Raw genomic sequence first — 19899 nt, forward strand, 5'->3', positions numbered from 1 at the left:
GGGAAAATATCCTAGGGAATGGGGTGGGGTGAGGTGAGTGTATTTGGTCCGGGATGCTAGGAGAGGTCACTGCCCTGGCAACGGTAGTTCTCGATACCCGGCTCCTGCTCCATTCCCCTTAATTTTTGCCTGACTCCTTCGGGGACAGAGTGCAGCCCCCAGGGCGAGGAACTCCTCAGTTACCTGCTTGTTGGACTTTATATGGGGAAGGGAATATCGATTGCTATTTTCTTGGGAGAGGGGTCACAAGGAGGAGATGCATGACTTTTGGGGGGGATTTCAGGATAAGAGATACACTCAGTCGTCTTTGTCTGGCGGAGTACCTCCTCAATTTCGACTTTGGGTTCTACTTTGAGGATTTGAGGGGCGTTTCTTGCTCTGATAACTTGAGATTGTACTGAGCTTGTCAAGTCAGCTCTGGGGTATCTGAGAGAGCGAATAACGGGGTGAATTTAAATGTGTGTTGTTTGGGGGTCGAGTGTGTCAGGGCACAGTTTCCTACGTGTGTACGTCAGCCTGAAAAACTGTGTGGTTACTTAGAGAGTTTGGAGGATGTTGGGATGTGCATGGGTGCCAGTTTTGAGGGATCTTGGTATTTGGAGTGTAGGTACCCGGATAGTCAGGACACCGTTTGCCCTCCCGCTGTCTCACCGCTCACTTTGCCCCGCCTCCCCGCAGGTGGCCGAGGGAAGCCCGTGTCGGGAGCCGCTGCCCCTGGAGCTGTCCCCGCGGAAGAGGCTGCCGGCTGCGCCCCCAGACGAGGATCGATGTGGCAACCGCCCCCCTCCCGAGGGGGCCGGCGCTGGGGCTGGAGCCGGGTCGGAACCAAGCCAGTTTGAGCGATCCGGGAGAGGGGGCTGGTGCCGCCATTGTCAGACCAAACTCGCAGAACTCAAGAGACAGGCCTGGAAATTGGTCGGTGGGCAGGGTACGCCCCTCGGGGTAAGTCATTCACCGCCGAGTTACCGATACTTGAGTTTTCCTGTGTAGGACTCTGAACTAACCCTGAAAGGTGATTGTTTGTCTGGTCGAATCCCATTAGCTTCACACGTTTGGGGAATGGGAGGTGTTGGGAGAGAGGGGAATCGGGTTGCCTCAGACGTTTCACAGAGAGGAAGAGTTTTAAATCACTGAAGCCGGTACCATGCACTAGGCTCTGCTGCTTGGGCTGCTCTGCACCTTCCACCCAGATAACTTTTTTTTTTTTTTTGGCTAGGCAGTGGGGTTAAGTGACTTGCCCAGGGTCACACAGCTAGTAAGTGTTATGTGTCTGAGGTCGAATTTGAACTCAGGTCCTCCTGAATCCAGGGCCGGTGCTCTGTCTACTGCGCCACCTAGCTGCCCCCTACTCAGACCACTTTTGAGGAATGGAGGTTAAACCTGGACTGCCGGTGGGAAGGGGATGGAAGAGGTTTGGCGTTCAGGAGGTTGGAATATGGGCCAAAGTATCTGGTCTGTGATTGACTCCGTCTTTTAATGTGCTGATTTACACAGTTTAGGGAGGTTTATAGGTTTTCATAAGATTTGGAACTAGAAGAGACTAGTCCAATCCCTTTATTTGACATTTGTCGAAACTGAAGACTAGAGAAGTTAAGTGATTTATCTAAAGTCACACAGTATGCATACTCCATGTGTCCTGTAGGGGGAGATAGGATTTGGGCTTAGGCCCTTCTGATTATTGGGAGAATGCTGTCTGCACTCTAGTAGGCTGTGTCTCAGATGAATTTTTATTCCATCTCCCCTACGCCAGCATAAGCATGGCTATATGGGTGTACTAAGTATTCACTTTCAGTTTTCTCTCTGTGTTTATAATTGTTGCTGCTTTTGGCAGGACCTGAGGAGGGTGGGGGGAAGAGGAAACCTTCAGACAGAGGCAGGTAGCCCACAGCTGTGTTTTAGCCCTGCCCTCCCTAAAATCAGTGGAAAAGACTGGCCAGAAGCCCAATAAAACCTAAACTGGAGGCCTTGGGACCCTTGGGTTTGGACTTCGTGTGGGACATTGTTTTCCTAAACAATACTGCCCTGGAAGTTTGCAAAGCCTTGTGAGATTGGGGGTCTCCAGAGGAAACCAATCCCTCTTGACCTTCAGACTTATTGAAAAAGTTCCTGGGAAGTCAGCATAATTCCTATTGAATCTAAATATAGCTGGTGAATGTGTGTGTGTGTGTGGGGGGGCAGTGGGAAGAGAATAGATTGAAAAGAATGATGTATTTGGAATCTGCAGACTTGGGTTGGAATAACTGACCTTAACTACTTGTTTGTCTTCAGGTAAGTCACTTAAGCTTTCTGGGCCTCAATTTCCTCCCCTGCAAAAAATGTGGAGGTTGTAACGATTGACCTCTGAGATTCCTTCTGGCTCTAAATCCAATAATCTCATATACATGTGAGTTATTTTATGGCCTTCTGAGTAGCCCTTCTCTGATGCCTTACTGTGGCCCACATGTGACCATGGATAACTGAAGGCTAGTTTAGTACAGACACAAGTGCTGGCTGGCTGTGCCAAGCTGGGAAAGCTTTGAGTTTGGTCCTAACAACAGGTTGTATCTGTTATTAGGGGATCAACTAGCCAAATTCTATCTCATCTTCAGAAGAATGGTTTATGACTTTTTTTCTGATATAGCAATTTGTACAGCAGAAAGAATAAAAGGTTTGGGTCTGAAGCCTCACTTTGCCTACTATTGACCTGGATAACTTTGGACTTTCCCTCTATGAGCCTCAGTTTCCTCAACTATAAAATTGGGTTCAACAAGCTCTTGATCTGGTGAATATTGTACATTGTGGTCCAGTAAAGTCTAATATGTCTGTTGTTGGGTCAGAGAGAGGTTGACTTTGCCCAGAGCATATAATCCTTCAGTTTTTCAGTCTCTTTGTAGGATATGTACCTCTAGTGGAATGTCATGAGGATTTTCTCCAGAGGGGCAGTAACTGGAGCCTCTGGAGAGGAATAAATGCATGTTCCTTGGTGCTGGGGTGGTCAGGTGAGGAGACCTTCAGTAAAGGCCTCCTGTGTGGTCCCCACCCTGCCTTTCTCTCTCAGGCATCCTTCTTTGAGAAGACCTCCAGGATAGGTAAATCTATCCTGGTCCCCCCCTCAGTCTTTCAAAGTAGGCAAAGAAAAGAGTTAATTGAAAATCTGTCATCAAGTGCAATCCAGGGCCAGGTCTCCACCTCCCCCCCCCCCCCAACTCCTTCTTACGGGTTAGAGATTCAAACTGAGACTGAGCCACCTCCTAGCATGGGATGGTAGTGGTGGAGAGGGATGGGCGGGGTCAAAAACTTAGAGGTAATAAAGTAGGTATTCATCCCTGAAACCCGACTGACAAATGCTGATGCCACAGGACAAGGTTATAATAAGTACCAAAGCCTGTATGGACATGTGCCTCTGATCCCTTTAATTTTCCCAGGTGTACTAGAATTAGGGGACCTGGGTTGAAATCCCAGCTTTGTTACCTTGGGCAAGTCACTTAATGGTTCTGTGCCTCAGTTTCTTTCTCTATGAAATTGACTAGATTGGAATAGGTGATTTCAAAGGTCCCTTTTAGCTTTAAATACCATGGTCTTTGGTGGATAGGGAAGAAATTAAAGGGAGATAACAGACAATCTGCCACTGAGTGAAGCATCTCCTGCCTCTGTCATCATCTTCTTCTCGCGTCCTCTTGTTAGCCTGTTACATGTCATCCCCTTTTTTCTTTCCTTAATGAAATAAAGGCAGTTTCTTTCCACAGCAGTGAGAAGACCTTAATCTGAACATCAAGATAACCCCCTTCACTTGTTCTAACTCCCAGGAGGGAGAGACAACTCCTTTGAACTTACCATACTCTGACGATGGGTGTCATTGGCTGTGATAACCAAGAGGTCTTTCAGCAGCTCCTCTGCCTACTGGGCCCGCCCAGGTCCCATGGGGGGAGTGAAGGGAGGGGGCAAACTCTACAACTGATGAAAGAGAGAGCACTTCTCTGGAGTCTCTGGTTACTTCTGAGAGGGACTGAGTAGAGATATCAGAAGATTTCTTTTTCTCAGAACCACAAAGGAGACTGTTTTGTAGCTGACCCAGGGATGAGGGTAACCCCTCAGAGACAGGTACAGGGACCCAGACCCTGGCCAGTTTCTGAAGCTGGGTTTTCTCATCTTGTTTGTTGGGTGTGATCATGGTGAAATGTTGCTCCTGTGGAAAGTTTTATGTCTGGAACTGTAGACTCATCGAATTTCTATGTCAGAACCTTAGAGAGGACTCTAGCTCAGTCGCCCCCTCCCCACTTTACAGATGAGAGATTTGCCCAAGCTCCTCCCGAGAGGGAGTTGATGTTACAGCCAGAACTTGAACCCTAGCTTCTATCTCTGGACATGCATGGGCATGGTTTTATGTTGGGTGTGAAGTTGTTTTCTGAAAGTTCTCTGCTTTTTTGAGGGAAGCTAATGAGAAACAATAATGGTAATTCCAGTGAGCTGTTGCAATGAACATTCCTTAAAGGTGTTTCCATCCCTATGACCTTATCCCATCTCTCATTGTCTAAAGTTCCTGCAAGTCCTATTTGGGTTCAGCGTATGGTCAGATGTGTTTGGAAGAAAGCCAGAGGAAGGAAGAAAGGAAAGAAACAAGCATTTATTAAGTACTTACTTTTTGCCAAGTGTCATGCTAAGCACTTCTACAAATAGCTCTATGCCTCAGTTTCTTTCTCTATGAAATGAAGAGATTGGAATAGGTGATTTCAAAGGTCTTTTCCTGCTTTGAATCCTATGGTCTTTGGTGGAAGGGGAGGAAATTGAGGGGAGACAACAAATGACCTGCTGCTGAGGGAAATATTCCTGGTCAAATCTCATTTGATTTTTACATCATTGAGAGGAAGGTGTTATTATTATCCCCATTTTACAGTTAAGGAAACTCAACTGTAGGCAGACTGATGTTTAAGTGACTTGCCCAGGGTCACACAGCTAGTAAGTATCTGAGGCTGGCTTTGATTCCTGCCTAAGCGACCCCAGACCACCATTCTGTACTTTGCCCCCTAGCTGCCAGAGTCACTTTGCAGGCCTTGTATTTTACCAGGGGAGTGTGATGGTCAATCCCTCTGTAGGGAGAGCCTGTATTTTCTATCTTATCTCAGCATATTGAGAAGGAATTCCCCTTGGTCTTGTGGGGAAATAAGATGAAAACCATCTCATTGGGTGGTTCTTTATTTTTTATTTTATTTTTTTAATCTGTGGGCTTCTGCCTAGAACAAGAGCAAAACAAAACAAAAAAAAAACCTCTTGAATTATCTATCCACTCCTTCTATTCCTGCCTAAAAAAAGCAAAACAAAACCAGAATGAATGGGATAACTTTCAGTGCCTTAGATGAAGCACTAGGGAAAGACAAGAATGGGCAGTGATAAATAATAGAATATCAGGAAGGAGCCTTTGTATACAGAATATGGACTTAGAGGGGCCATCTTAACTTACTAGTTACAACTGAGGCCCAGAGTGGGTAGAAACTTGCTGAAGGTCACATAGGTAGTGAATAGAAGAAATGGAATTGAAACCCAGGTCTTTTGACCTCAGAGCCAGTGCTTTTCGCAATTCACCAGCCTGTTCTGACTCCTGACAGTTACTCTTCTGGATAAAAGGTGATTTTTTAAAAAAATGAAGATCTTAATTCAAAGAAATAAATATCAATATTAACAATTCACATTTATTTGGCACATGGAAGGTAGAACAAGTTGTGCTGGAAAAGAAGCCTGGGTTTGAAATCCAGAAGATGATTAGACAGCAGACGCTACTTTCTAACAGTGTTACTTCAAGCAAGTAAGTCATTTAACTTTAACTCAGTTTCCTCACCTGTAAAAGGAGGGTGTCTGTTTGTATAGTGTCTGTTCTCTTCCAACTCTAAAATTCTGTATTCTTATCTCATTTGATCTTCCTAATGACCACATAGTCCGAGGAATGTTATCCTCATTTTAATGATGAGTCCCCATCCATTTCCCATTTATCCATTTGGGAACTGTAGATTGAGTTCAGTGGTTCATTCTATAATCCAAATTTCACTATCAAGAATCAGGAAGTCTCCTGATTGGAAGAGGAATATGGCATTCCACCCAGGAGGAACACATTATCGCTCCCCTTAAGTGAAGACAAGGAGACATAATGGGCACAGATGGTGTTTCTCTCACCTTTAAATGAGAATAACAGCCTTCAATGGATACCCCAAAGGGTCACAAAGACAATCTTTTCCTTACATCAGCACACTTATCCAGCTTCCTCACCTCCATCAACTGACCATCATGTCATAAGTGCCAAGCTCCCTGTTGCCTCCTTTGGATGGCAACATTTCAAGCCCACCCCAGTGGTAAAAGGGCAGATGGTACAGGAACATCTGTGCTCGAAGCAACCTTGCAGGGGGATTTAAAATCCATCCCTCATCTCATGCCCCTTCTCTGAAGTGAGAAGGATTGACTCTTGGTCCTCCTCTCCTTTGGTCCTGGTCCAAGAGGCTTGGAGAGTTTGACTCTCTTGGTCTTTTCTCTTGGAGAAGGAATAGAGCAGTGAGAGGTGCCAGTGGTTTCCTTTGCTTCCTTCAAAAATTATCTCAGCTTCTACTTTCTTTAAGAGGCTTTTCCTGATCCCTCCAGCTGCTCTTGGCTTCCCCTCTCAGATTACCATCCATCTACTCTGTATATATCTTGTTTGTATCTAGTTAATTTCATGTTTGCTTCCTTCCCTTAGAAATGTGAGCTCCTTGAGGGCAGGTACTGTCCCCCCCCCCTTTTTGTATTTATCCTCAGGTGCTTAGTGATGTGTGTGGTTTATAGTAAGCACTTCATAAATGCTTGTTGAATGACTGATTGAACAGGCAGGATGCAGTGATTGTGATGATAACTGAGTGAAACATGAATCTTCTCTAGGAGAGTTTATGCTTAGAGCTGGGGAAAAGTATACCCTTAGAACTTGGAACTTTTAAATTCAATTTAAATAAACATTAAGCACTTACACTTAAAGTGCCATGCTGGCCCTGGGCATATTAACATAGAGGCCACCCTGTTCTCAAGGAGCTTAAAATCTGATGGAGGAGGGGAAAGGCCAGCATATAAATATTTTAATACAGGGGAAGGTGAGAAAGAGGGAAGAACAAATCCAGGAAAAGTAATGTGACAAATTAGAAATGGGAGAAATTACTTTCAGTTGAGTAGGCAAAGGAAGCACAGATCAGGAAGGAAGTAGGACATATTGGCTGAATTGGGTCTTGAAGGAAGAGAGGGATTCATTAAAAGGAAATGAGGGTGGGACAGAATCGGTTCTGGGTGAAGTGAGCAAAGTCACTACTTTCCTCTAAGAACCTTTTGCGGTGGCCAAGTGCGATCCATTGAACTCTGCATCATAGGATTTCAAACTGGAGGGGACCTTGGAGGTTAACTAGTCTGACACCCCCATTTTTCAGATGAGGAAACTGAGCCTTAGAAAGAATTGTTTTGCTCCTATTCACACAGTAGGATTAGATTACAATAGGATTAGATTTGAATGTAGTTCCTCAAACTCTAAGATCCAGCAGTCTTTCCCCTACCATCTGACTGCCTGTTTTCTCACCTCTGCTCATTCTGTTTCCTCTGCCTGGGATGTACTTTCCCCATCTACATCTAGTGAAGTCTTCCAGACCACTCAGAAGCCACCTCCTCCAGAAAGTCTTCTCTTTCCCACAGGCACACCTCTTTTCTATGATCTCTCCACTGTTCAAATCTTTCATTTGGCAGGCAGCATAGGCACTCTCATCTGGTTATCTAAGGCTATGGCTTCTCTCCCCCTACCCCAACTCCTAAGAGTAGGAGTTTCCCTACTGATCAATAGGTCTAACATTCTTCTTCTATAGATGAGATGATTGTGGACAAGAGACTTTCCCAAAGGTCACACAGGCCATAAGAAGCAGAACTTGATTGAGCAGGTCTTCTCATTCCAGAATAACAATAAATGCCCCTTTCCATCCTTGCTTTCCTACATCAGCTACAAGTCAGGCACCTGTGCTGAAGCACTCAGGAAATGTTTGTTGAATGATTGTATTTCATGTCATGCATCAGATTGTTAAATACCTGCTTGCCCCTCTCTCTCCCTTCTCCTCCCTCTCCCCCCAACTACAGGACTGGGCATGTAGCTAGCTGGTGCTCAGGAAGAACCTGTGATTAGACTGATTTCTTTCATTCATTTTTTCTTGCCCTCCGAGTATCTTACATCCCAGCTCGCAAGTATCCCACCAATGCAGAAGCTAAGTAGACACTTGAGCCACTGAGAGAGAGGGGCTTTCAGCTGCTAGGGATGTTTCAACTGAGGAGTGATCTTTGCTAGCAAGTGGGGGTTATCCCTGTGGCATTCTGATATTCTGGTTTGGTGCTGACCTTGCCCTGCTAGAGAGGAAAAACCCTTCACCTGCTCACTGCTGACTGATACTCCTTTTTCTCTTAGAATGCCCAGTTGTTTCATTGTATCTGTGCTGATGGGGGTGGGGAAAAGCAGCGTGGAGTGAGGAGGAGCTCAATTCCAGTTGTCCCTTCCCCTGTGGACTAGCCAACAATTCACAATTTCTGGGGCCAGCAACATCTTAACCTGTCCAGGGGATGATGTTAAATGCTCTTCACACACTGACTAATGTGCCCTGGATCTTAGATCATCATCCCAACTCTCATTTTTCTAGTGCTTAAGGTTTTCCAAAGCACTCACAATTCTTCTAGGTAGGGTAGCACAAATATTATTTATCACCATTTTACAGATGAGGAAACTGAGGCTGTGGAGAGGTTGAATGCGTTGCCCAGGTTCACAGTTGAGAAGAATCTCAAGTTAGGATTTAAACTCAGGTCTCTCATCTGCAGGTGCAGCATTCTTTCCATTGCACCACTCTGCCTCATAAAGTGAGGAAAGAACCTTAGAAGACATCCAGCCCAGTGCTCTAATTTTAAAGACCCAGAAACTTCAGAGACAGGCAGTGTGACTGACTAAGTCCGTTTTCTTTTCCGGATGTCAGTTTCTTCATCTCTAAAATGAGAGGGTTGGACTAAATGATTTCTAAGATGCCAGATATTTTTTTTCATGGGGATCCTCTGGTCATGGGGTCAGTCAGTGGCAGCACCCTTGGGTCTCCGCAACAGGTTCTTCTCACTGTCCAGCCAGTTGGAAGGTATTACTATATACAGCCTAAAAGAAAGTTGTACAAACCCTGAGGGAGTTTCAATGTCTTGTTGTTTATGAAAATATTTGCTTTCCACACCAACCTTTGAATCATTTCCTCTAGACCCCTGTCCTGGCTGCCTGAGTTCATTGGCTTGGCTGGGGGCAGTTTCCTTTAACATTTCAGGAAAGAGCCTGGAGGGAGGTAGAGGAAGTTGGCAGAGAAATGCTGGCGTTGGCTGCTTTTTGTTCTGTTAGGAAGGAAAATCTTGGAGTAGACAGGCCAGACCAAGGAGGCTGCTGCCAGACTCTGACTAAGGATGCTCCCTCTGTGAGGATCCCATGGATTTTACACAGGATTGGCTGGATGTTTTCCTGGTTGGCTTCTGAGGTTTTGGGCCATCCTGTTCTTTCTGATACTCAGCAGTGGACCTTGATTGCATGCTAGGTAAAGTCAAGGCACATCAGTTTGGTGTTCAAGCCCATTCAATACCTTTCTCCCACTTAGCTTTCCAGTTTCTGGAGAGCCAAAATGGCAAGGTGGATAGAGAGATGATCTTGGAGCCAGGGAGACCTGAGTTCAAGTCTTTAGTCTCAGATGTACACTGGCTGTGTGACCCTGTGCAGGTCACAACCTCTTAGTACTCTTGGCAACTTTCTCTAAAACTATAAGTTGTAGAGAAGGTGTCAACTTGCATTGGCAGAGAGAGTTTCCTCCTCAGGGAGTTCCTTATACTCCCTGTATGATATATTCATAGATCCAATCCCTTTATCCCTTCCATATATTCTATTCCAACCAGACAGGACTGTTCTCTGTCCTTTGATTTCATCCTGTCCTCTTCTGCACACGTGACTTTATATACTTTTCCATATTCTAGAATAAACTCTGCTCCCATCCCATCCATTTGTTGACATATTTTTCCTTCAAATAATTCCAGTTAAATCACCTTTTCCAAGCAGCCTGAACTAATCCCTCCATCCAGTAATGACCTCTTCCCCACTGGAACTCATAACACCATGTTAGGGTCATAGATACACAGTTGGAAAGTTGAATAAGATGAGAGACATAGAGCTGGAAGAGACCTTAGAGAATATCTAGTCCAATCATTCATTTTACAGATGAAGAAACTGAGGCTTGGATAAGTTAAGTGCCTCATCCAAGGTCACATGGGTAACCAAGTCCTTTGACTCCAAATACAGAAATTTTTTCCTTGTACTCAAGTGTTTTTCTAGATCAGCAAATATCTTAATAATCTGAAATGGACTTACTTCTAGGAAACATTAGTTGATATTGTAAGAATATTTGTTCTGAGGACCATAACTGTTCCTGTATCTGAGATTTTAAGAGATGTTGTTGGCCTATAGAATTTAGAATGGAGGCAACCTGAAAGACCACTTATTCCTGATTTCTCATTTTACAGAAGAGGGAACTGAGGCCAAAGAGGTTGCCTAAGGTCATTCAGTTGGTGAGTAGCAGAGTCAGGTCCAGAGGTCTTTCTACTTTGCCAGGGCACTGTGCCAGGACCAGACTCTCTTGTCTGGGGCTGTTTGTTATCATTTGAATGCTGTAGTCATCAGTTATGTCTAAACTCCTGGATCTTTGGCTTTCATAACGTATCAAAGTTCTGAGAACTTTGAGGTACTTGAGGCCCCCCTCTGCAAACTGGCTTACCTTGCATGTCTTCTGTATCATGAAGCTCTCCTTTCAAACTCCAGGGAAAGTTTTACTCTGAAGGGAAGCCTTCTTCAATAATCACAATTCATCTGAATCATCCCTTCTTCTGACCATTTTTCTGAAGCACTTATGGTCTTATGTATGGAACCCTTTCGTGGAAGTTCCCAAATTTGGAACTAGGAGATTAGGGTTTGATTTCTGGTTGTTTTACTGTTGACAAGTCATTTTCCTTCTAGGAAGTGAAAGGCCATTGTCCTCCTCTCCACCCCCCTTCATCTCCTCCTCTTCCCCCTCTTTATCTCCTTCCTCCTCTTGGCAAATGAGGACAATTCAATTCAAGAAGCATTCAGTGCCCACCCTGAACTGGGCTAGGTTCTGTGTTATGAAGAAAAAGAAACAGTGCCTGCCCTCAGGGAGCTTACTGACAGTGTTACAACATGTATAGCATGCAAGCACATAAATCCAGAGTATCTATAAATTAATTCAAAGGAATTTCAAGAGGGAGAGAGTGCAGGTATCTGGGAGTGTCAGGAAAGGCATACAGTAGGAGGTGGCAGATGAGCTATGGTTCAAACCAGCTTCTAGTATAATAATCCCCATCCTGCTTCCCTCTGTAGGTTGCTGGGAGGATCACATGACATAAGGAATTTGGGAAAATGCATGGCAACTGTAAAGAGCTGTGTACATGTGAAGAATGGTTATTTGACTGCTTTCTGTATGATGTTCTGTGGTATAGACACAGCTGTCCTACTCATCCAGAAAGTTAATCAAAATCAAAAGTCATCACCTCCTCATTTATCTTCCCCAGGAGGCAGTTTTATGGGCTCCTTGTCCTAATGCCAAATGCTTCTTCCCTGTGGAGGTCTTGATCTGTAGGCATTAGGAGCTGGGTGGGATGAGTGTTGGGGGTGGGAAAGGGAGATGGGGAGAGGGAGTCCTGGCTCAGGGACCAGCCCCTTCAGTAGCTTCCTTTCAATGCCGTAATCTGATCTATGTTTCTCACCAAGATGAGGGCAGCATCTCCATATGTCAATACCTGTGCAGAATTGATTAGAACACCAGCCAGGAGTGGGTAAATGATCAATTTTCATTTAGCTCGCAGCAAATCTCCTGCTTCTATTGTTGGGAGATTTCACGCTCCTCAAGGAAGACTAGACAAGAGCGTTGGGAGCCCAGCAGAAACGTGATACCTCTGTTCCGGGCCAGCGCTGGCTGCCCTTTTAGCATTGGCGTGAAAGAAGAGAATTTGTTCTACTTTTTGCTGCTTTGAGAAGATTAGCTGCTGCTGCCTTTGAAAGGGTGTCCTGCAATCCAATCAGGCTCTCAAGCACCTGGCCAGGTATCTGCAGGAAATGGATTCTCCTGCTTGAGAGTTTTCACGTAGATTCGCTTCATTTTTATCAAGGTTCTGGAAGGATCCTCAATCTGCCTCCCAGTCCCAGCTTTCTCTGGTCCTCATTGCTGGTTAAGTCAATGCTATGTGTTCTTCAATTCTTCATCTTTTTTCCTATATTAAACCTTCTGGAATTTGGTGGCCCATTTCTCAATACTCTCTAGCTTATAGAGGTCCACAGAATTACCAGACATTCATCTAACAAGAATCTTGGAATCACAGAGTGTCAGATGCAACTGGAAGGCACATTTTAATATCATAAGATCATAGAATTATGGCTGAAAGTGACCTTGGGACTCACTGAGTTTAATTCCTTCTTTTTATAGATGAGGAAACTGAGACCCATAGAGGTTAAGTTATTTGCCCAGGGTTTATACAGCAAGAATATTTCCTGATGCAGTGGAAAGAGTGCTGGATTAGGAGTCAGAAGACTTGAACTTGAATTTTAGCTCTCTGTGTGACTTTGGGCAAGTTATTTTTATCTCAGTGCCTTAGTTTCCTGATTGGTTGGGTTGGATTCACTGACCTGTAAGGTCTCTTCGAGCTTCAGATCTGTGATCCTATGAACCAAGAGCCTCAGAGGTATTTTGTCCTTTTCTTTATTAACTCGGGTTTCCCACAACCATGCCATTACCGGATGCTCAGAAGCATCAGGCTATGTCTCCATTCTCAGTGCCAGTGGCCACCATCTTCTTCCATATCCCAGAGTTCTTTGGCACTGACCTAGACTTTTCATTCAGTTTCAAGAAGTCAGTAGCCCGTGTGCATTTTTTAGTTGACAGATTTTTTTTATCCTTTTCTCAGCCTCCCCTCCCACTCTGGAAGAGAACATTGCATTATGTAGAGCCCATAATTCCCAGTTATCTGTGCTCAGTGAGGATGGGGATGATTGTGGGCTTTGATATTCCTAGATAAACCTCCAATCTCAGTTACATTCCACCTTTAGTTCTGATTTCTAGCTGACCCCACCAAGCTGATGCCATCCCTACCGTTTCTGAGAAGCAGGCGTAGTCCAGTTGGGGTGTGAGCTCTGTCCCTTTCCTGGGGAGTCTGGGCTGGGGTTTGTTTCCACAAAGTTGGAGGGCACAACCCCTGAAGAATCAGCCTCTGGATAATAATTGGTCATTTCCCCTTAGGGCCCCATCTTCTCTTATGTAATATAAAGGGGTTAGACTACACAGTCACTAAAGTTCCTCTTGCCTCTAAATCCCATGATCCTAAAATTTTATAATGTCAATGAAAATAATTAGGCCACATATATTCAAATAGCAATTTTAACCTCTGTTGAGCTGCTACTTAACAGCTCTGTTACTGCTGTTATGTGTATTACTTCATTTTATACCGAGAACACCAGCTTTGGTTGTCATAGTACTTTCCTCACAAAGATTTCTGGGATTAGGGAGCATCGTTATTATTGTCCCAATTTTGCAGGTGGGGAAGCTGAGGCACAGAGAGGTGAAATCATTTGCCCCAGGTCACACTTCTATTAAGCGACAGAATGAAGATAATGAACCCAGCTCTCCTGACTCCCAAGTCCTCCATGCCCTTTCCCTATCCCTGTGTAGCCTCTGAACTGCACAGGCCCTATTTACAGCCCCATTAGAGAAGCAGAGCAGAGATTATTATGCCCATTTGATGAATGTGGAAACCAGCCCAGGGAGGAGAAGTGAGTTGCCTCAGGTTACATGGCATTTTGTAGCAGAGCTAGGTTTAGAAACCAGGTCTCCTGACTCAGCTGAGTCCTACCTAGTATCTCTCTACCACAACCCACTGGCTTTTATTATTGGTATTCATTTAAAAATATCTCTAAGCTTCTGCTGACAGCCTGCCTAGATGGGGCTAGGTGGTATAGTATATAGGATACTCAATTCAGAGTTAGGAGGACTTGAATTCAAATCCTGCCTCAGGTACTTACTAGCTATGTTTCTCTGGGCAAATCATTTAACCTCTCTCTGTCTGCCTCAACTATTATTATTATCATCATCCCAGTATTTCATCAGAAGAATGTAAGCTTCTTGAGGGCAGGAACTTTTTTTTTTGTCATTGCATTCCTAATGCCTAGAAGAAGCCTGGTATCTAGTAGATGCTTAATAAAGGCCTACTGAATGTTGACTGGTATGGAGGTGGTCCTGGCTTCCTTTAGGCTAAGCCAGTGGAGCTGGAAAGGTGTTGAATATGGGTCTATGGTAGGTGTAGCTTTCTTCTGAAGGCCAGCCCAGCTAAGTGGGAGAATCCCTTTGGCAGGCTGCTTAGGGTGATTAACTTTTTAGCTATAGTAGCAAATTTCAAGGATCATCTACTAAGTCGTTAAGTGCTAATGATCTACGTTGATAAAGGAATAACCCATACTAACCCAATCACGGATGCCTGAAGTTGAAGTATGTGCCCATAATTCTGTTGTGGTGTAGTGGAAAGAGCGTGGGACTGAGAATTAGAGGACCTGGGTTCAAATTTAGACCTAGTTACTTATTAGCTGTGTAATCTTGAGCAGGAGCCTTCCCTTTAATGGGCCTCAGTTTCCTCCAACGTAAAACAGGACTAATAATCCCTGGCATCCCTCCCTCAAAGTGAGATATTGTTATGATTTTTACCTTGCAGCCTGCAGACCTCCAGAAAAACTATATGATGGTTCCCCATGTCCTCTGCACCAGAGAAATGTATGAGAGAAGGTGGCTCTGCTTAGGTTGGTGCTCTGCCTGGTCCTCAGGCACAGTGCTCTCCAGCCTAGACTAGGGAGCAGAGAGGAGCTAGCCATGCATCAGGACAGACTGGGGAGGCCTCACAGCATTGCCTCTGGATGCTTAGTCAGTTCTTCCTTTATTATTTTCTCTCAAGTGGATTCCTGGAGCAGCAGACACACCTGTATTCAAATGTGAACAGAGAGGTGCATTCCAAGTCAGTGTTCAATGACTTTTGGACCGTTTCCCGCTTTGAGTTTGCTTTTCCCTCTTTGGCTTGTATTTAATCTTCTCACACCCTCATAGGCACTTCCCAGACTGAGGTAGATTAATTAGCAGGGGAGGCCTGTCAACACCTGGATAAAAAAAAAAAAAAGGAGGTTGTATTCCCCAGGCAGACTTTGCTGGGCCTGCTCCCTCACAGGCCTCAGTCTCTCTGCTGGCCTCTAGTCCACTGCTGGTGCTTGTTTGTAGTGGTGTGTGAGCTCAGAGCCAGTCGCCTCTATCAAGCTGGTGGATATAGCTGTGGCTCTGGGTTTCTGGTGAGGTGGGGGCTTGAGTAGCAGGCACAGGGGAGCTGTTTGAGACAAGGGTTGGGGCATCTGGATTCGGGAGGTGGCTCGGGAGAGGTATGAATAAATGTTATCTTTAGTGGTATTTCCCCTGGGCGGTAGTGGTGAGACTGCTGGGGCTGGGCTCAGGGGACCTTCAGGTTCTGTCACTCACTGACTCAACAGTCAGAGAGTTGCTATAATGAACCAATCACCAAACACACAGTGAGCACCTAACCCTATGTACCTATGTACCTAGTGGGGCCTGGTGCTGGTGTCTCGATTTGTGGACTTTTAGGACAAGCTATGGGCCTATATCTCCTCTCATAAGCTGCCTACACAGAGGTTTCCTTCCCTAGCTCCCACCATTCCATAATTCCTCATACCCACTCATGGCAGCCCTATCTGACCAGTCTCATGCCTTCTCTTTTCTCCTCAAGCCACCTATGTCCCTCTTAGCAGATGATTTGGCCTCATACATCACTGAAAAAATGGCAGTCATCCATCTAGTTCTCTGTCTCCTCCATAATCCCACATTCCAAGTCACCTCCACACATTTCCCTATTATCTCCTCCTCTGACTCAGCCTCAAGAAGGTGACACTCTCATCAGAAGGTGATCTACCCTTCTACTTGTACCTTTGGTTCCATTCCTTCCTCCTCTGGAAGCTTTTACCTTCAATCATTCCCTGTCTCTCCTTAATTTTCTTTTCTTTTTTCTTTTTCTTTTTTTTTGGCTAGGCAATGGGGTTAAGTGACTTGCCCAGGGTCACACAGCTAGTAAGTGTTGAGTGTCTGAGGCCGGATTTGAACTCAGGTCCTCCTGACTCCAGGGCCGGTGCTCTATCCACTGCACCACCTAGCTGCCCCTTCTCCTTAATTTTCAACCTCTTTATCCACTGGCTCCTTCTGCTGTCTACAAACATGCCCAGATTTTCCCTGTCCTTAAAAAACCTTCACTTGAAGTCGAACCAGGAAAACAATCTCTACAGGACTCCAACATTATAAAGATAGATAACTCTGAGAGAATTAAGAACTTTGATCAATATAATAATGACCAACCACAGTTCTAGAAAACTGATGATGAAGCAAGTTTCCCACTTCTTGATAGAGAAGTCAGAAGGTGTAGAATGAGACATAACCAATGTATGGATTTATTATTTTGGGCTATGTTTATTTGTTACAAAGGAGGATTTTTTGGGGGTGGAGAGGTGGAGGATAATTGGGGAAATGGAAGAAGGGAAAGCTAGTGATGCTGATGCTAAGAAAAAAAAGAAAGAGCTTTGAGGAAATGTTTGAAAATGCTCTGAAGAACAGAGTAAAATTTGGAGGGAGGCACAAACAAACAGGATAGCTTCAGAACTAAAGTGTTGAATTTATTATACATTTATAAAAACCTAAGGTGTACATAATAGGGTTGTTCATTATTTCATACACAACCCTTGCTTTCTTTTTTCCCTTGTATGTGGAAATATTCATTTAATATTTATCAAGTTGTGCATATCAAATTTTTTTAATCCTGAAAACATCTGCAGTTGGCCGTACCACTTCATCAAACTATCATCTTATATCTCCTTTCTCTTTCTGAGCCAACCCCCTAGGAAAAAAGCTGTCTATACTACTTACCTCCACTTTCTCACCTCCTACTCACTTCCCCATTTCTTGCTGTCTGGCTTCCGTCCTACATACTTGACTGAAACAACTTCCTACAAGATCATTAATGATCTCCTTGTTACTAAATCCAGTGGCCTTCTCTTAGCACTCATCTTTTTTTGGCCTTTCTGTAGCACTTGACACTTCTAGCCATGCCTTCCTTCTAGATACTCTCTCCTTACTGGATTTTCATGGCACTGTTCTTATCTCATTCTGCTCCTACCTATGTGACAGTTCCTTCTAAGTAGTCTTTGGTGGATCATCATTCATGTCTTCTCCCAAGGGTGTACCCTAGACTTCTGTTCTGGGCTTTTCTTCTTCCCTCTTTACATTCTCTCTTCATCATCTTTTTAGCTCCCATGGATTCAAGGTGCAGAGGACTCTCAAATCTATGTTCCTAGCCTTCATCTCTTTTTTGTGCTCCGGTTCTTCATATCTAACTACCTGGTGGACCTCTGTACCTGGTTGTCCCATTTCAAACTCAATATGTTCAGGAGGGGTTGATATGGTCAGACCTATACTTTTGGAAAATCACTTTGGCAGCTAAGTGGCAGATGGATGGAGCTGAGAGAGACTTCAGTAATAGAGGCCGATTAGAAGGCTATTGCACTAGTCTAGGGAAGGGGTGATAAAGGTCTGTACAAGAGTACTGGCAGTGAGTGGATAGAAGGGAGTTAATCCAAGTGATATTGTGAAGGTGAAAATGGCAAGACTTGACGACAGATTGGATATGTGGGATGACTATAAGTGAGGAATCAAGGATGACACAGAAATTGTGGGCCTGGGAGCCTGGGAAGGACTGAGTGACAGTAAGAGGAAAGTTTGGAAGAGAGTTGAGTATTGGGAGAAAGATACTGTGAGTTCTGTTTTGGACATGTTGAGTTTGAGATTCCTATGGAACATCCATTTTGAACTGGTCTGTTCATTCTACAAACCCAGGCTCAGCCTTAGGCAATCAGGCTGTTTCCTATTGGCCTGGCCAACTGATAAGGGACTGTCCATTACTCTAGGTTAATCATTGAGCTAATAACCTTCCCTCTTCTCAAGGGAAAGGCAAGGAAATGCAAGACAGGGAAAATCAGGAGGACCATAGTTATCATAGATTTTTGAGCATGAAGGGACCTTTGAGTCTGCCTAGTGTAAGACCTTCATTGTAACCAGGAGGAAGATGAAGTTCAGAGAAAGGGTAGTGACTTGCCTAAGGTCATACAAGTAATAAGCAAAAAAGCAAAACTTAGTCTACTTCCTGAGTTCAAATTTGGCTTCAGACACTTACTAGTTGTGTGATCCTGGGCAAGTTATTTAACCCAGTTTACCTCAGTTTCCTCATCTATAAACTGAGCTGGAGAAGAAAATGGCAAACCACTTCAATATCTTTGCCAAGAAAACCCTGAAATGTGGTCAGGAAAAGTCAGACATGACTGAAACAAATGAATAACAAAAATGGTCAAATGGATAAGGGAAGAATTTTTGACCAAACAAGAGATAGCATTACTGGATATAAAATGGATAACTTTGATTACGTTAAATTAAAAAGTTGTTGCACAAACAAAACCAATGCAGCCACGATTAGAGGGAAAGCAGAAAATGGGGAAAAATTTACAGAAAGTTTCTCTGATAAAGACCTTGTTTCTCAAATATATAGAGAACTGAGTCAAATTTATAAGAATATGAATCATTTCCCAGTTAATAAACAATCAAAGGATATGAACAGGAAATTTTCAGAAGAAGAAATCAAAGCTATCTATAACCATATAAAAATGCTCTAAATCACTGTTGCTTAGAGAAATACAAGTGAAAACAATTCTGAGGTACCACCTCACACCTATCAGCTTGGCTAATATGACAGAAAAGGTCTCTATTCCAAAGAGATTTTTTTTTAAAAAAAGAAAAGGACATATATGTGCCAAAATATCTATAGCAGCTCTTTTGTGGTGGCAAAGAATAGAAATTTAGAGGATGACCATCAATTGGGAAATGGTTGAACAAGTTGTGTTATGTGATTGTGATGGAACACTATTGTGCTGTAAGAAATGATGAGGGGCATGGGTTTAGATAAACCTGCAAAGACTTGCATGAACTGATGCAAAGTGAAAAGAGCAGAAAAGGAGAACATTGTACCTAATAACTGCAATATTGTGCTATGATCGACTGTGAATGACTTAGCTATTCTCAGCAATACAAAAATCCAAGACTATTCTGAAGGACTTATCATGAAAAAATGCTATTCCCCCCAAAAAAGAGTTGATGGAGTCTGAATGCAGACTGAAACATACTATTTTTTAACTTTCTTTATTTTTTCATGTTTTTTTTGATCTGTGTTTTCTTTCACAACATGACTAATATGGAAATATATTTTACATGACTGCACAAGTATAATCTATATCAAATTGCTTTCCATCTCAAGGAAGGAGGAGGGTAGGGAGGCAGGGAAAGAATTTGGAACTCAAAAATTTTTTAAAAAATGTTAAAAATTGTTTTACATGTAATTGGAAAAAAATAAAATATTTAAAGCCTTTCAAAAAAATACCTGGGTTCAAATCCTTGCTTTGCCACTTAATATCCATATGGCTTTGAGCAAATTATTAATCTTTCTCAGTCTCTGTGAAAAGAGGGACCTGTGCTAGATGAGCTTTGAGGAACCTTCTAGATTTAATTCTATGATCTTAACTATTTCTGTCTTGCTTTTCCCAGAGGACTTTTTGTGAGGCTCAGATAAGATGAAGATTTTGTAAAGTATTAGGTCTTATATCAGTGCAGGGTTTTCTAATACAGCTGGACTGATGGTAGTGGAGATTTCTTCTTCTAGAGAGGAAAGAAATGGAGTCAG

The 19899-nt window shown here is 43.7% G+C and overlaps 1 protein-coding gene across 1 annotated transcript in view; it reads left to right on the forward strand.

Moving 5' to 3' along the window:
• The first annotated feature begins 552 nt into the window (after window positions 1–552).
• The window catches only part of KIF26A (kinesin family member 26A), a 168760-nt gene continuing 149413 nt past the window's right edge, over window positions 553–19899 (forward strand). The window contains exon 1 of the mRNA XM_027849035.1: window positions 553–942. Coding sequence (XP_027704836.1) covers window positions 553–942 — 390 coding nt within the window. The remainder of the gene's footprint in view (window positions 943–19899) is intronic.

Source organism: Vombatus ursinus, unplaced genomic scaffold (genome assembly GCF_900497805.2).
Source record: "Vombatus ursinus unplaced genomic scaffold, bare-nosed wombat genome assembly UNPS02007284.1, whole genome shotgun sequence".
Lineage (NCBI taxonomy): Eukaryota > Metazoa > Chordata > Mammalia > Diprotodontia > Vombatidae > Vombatus > Vombatus ursinus.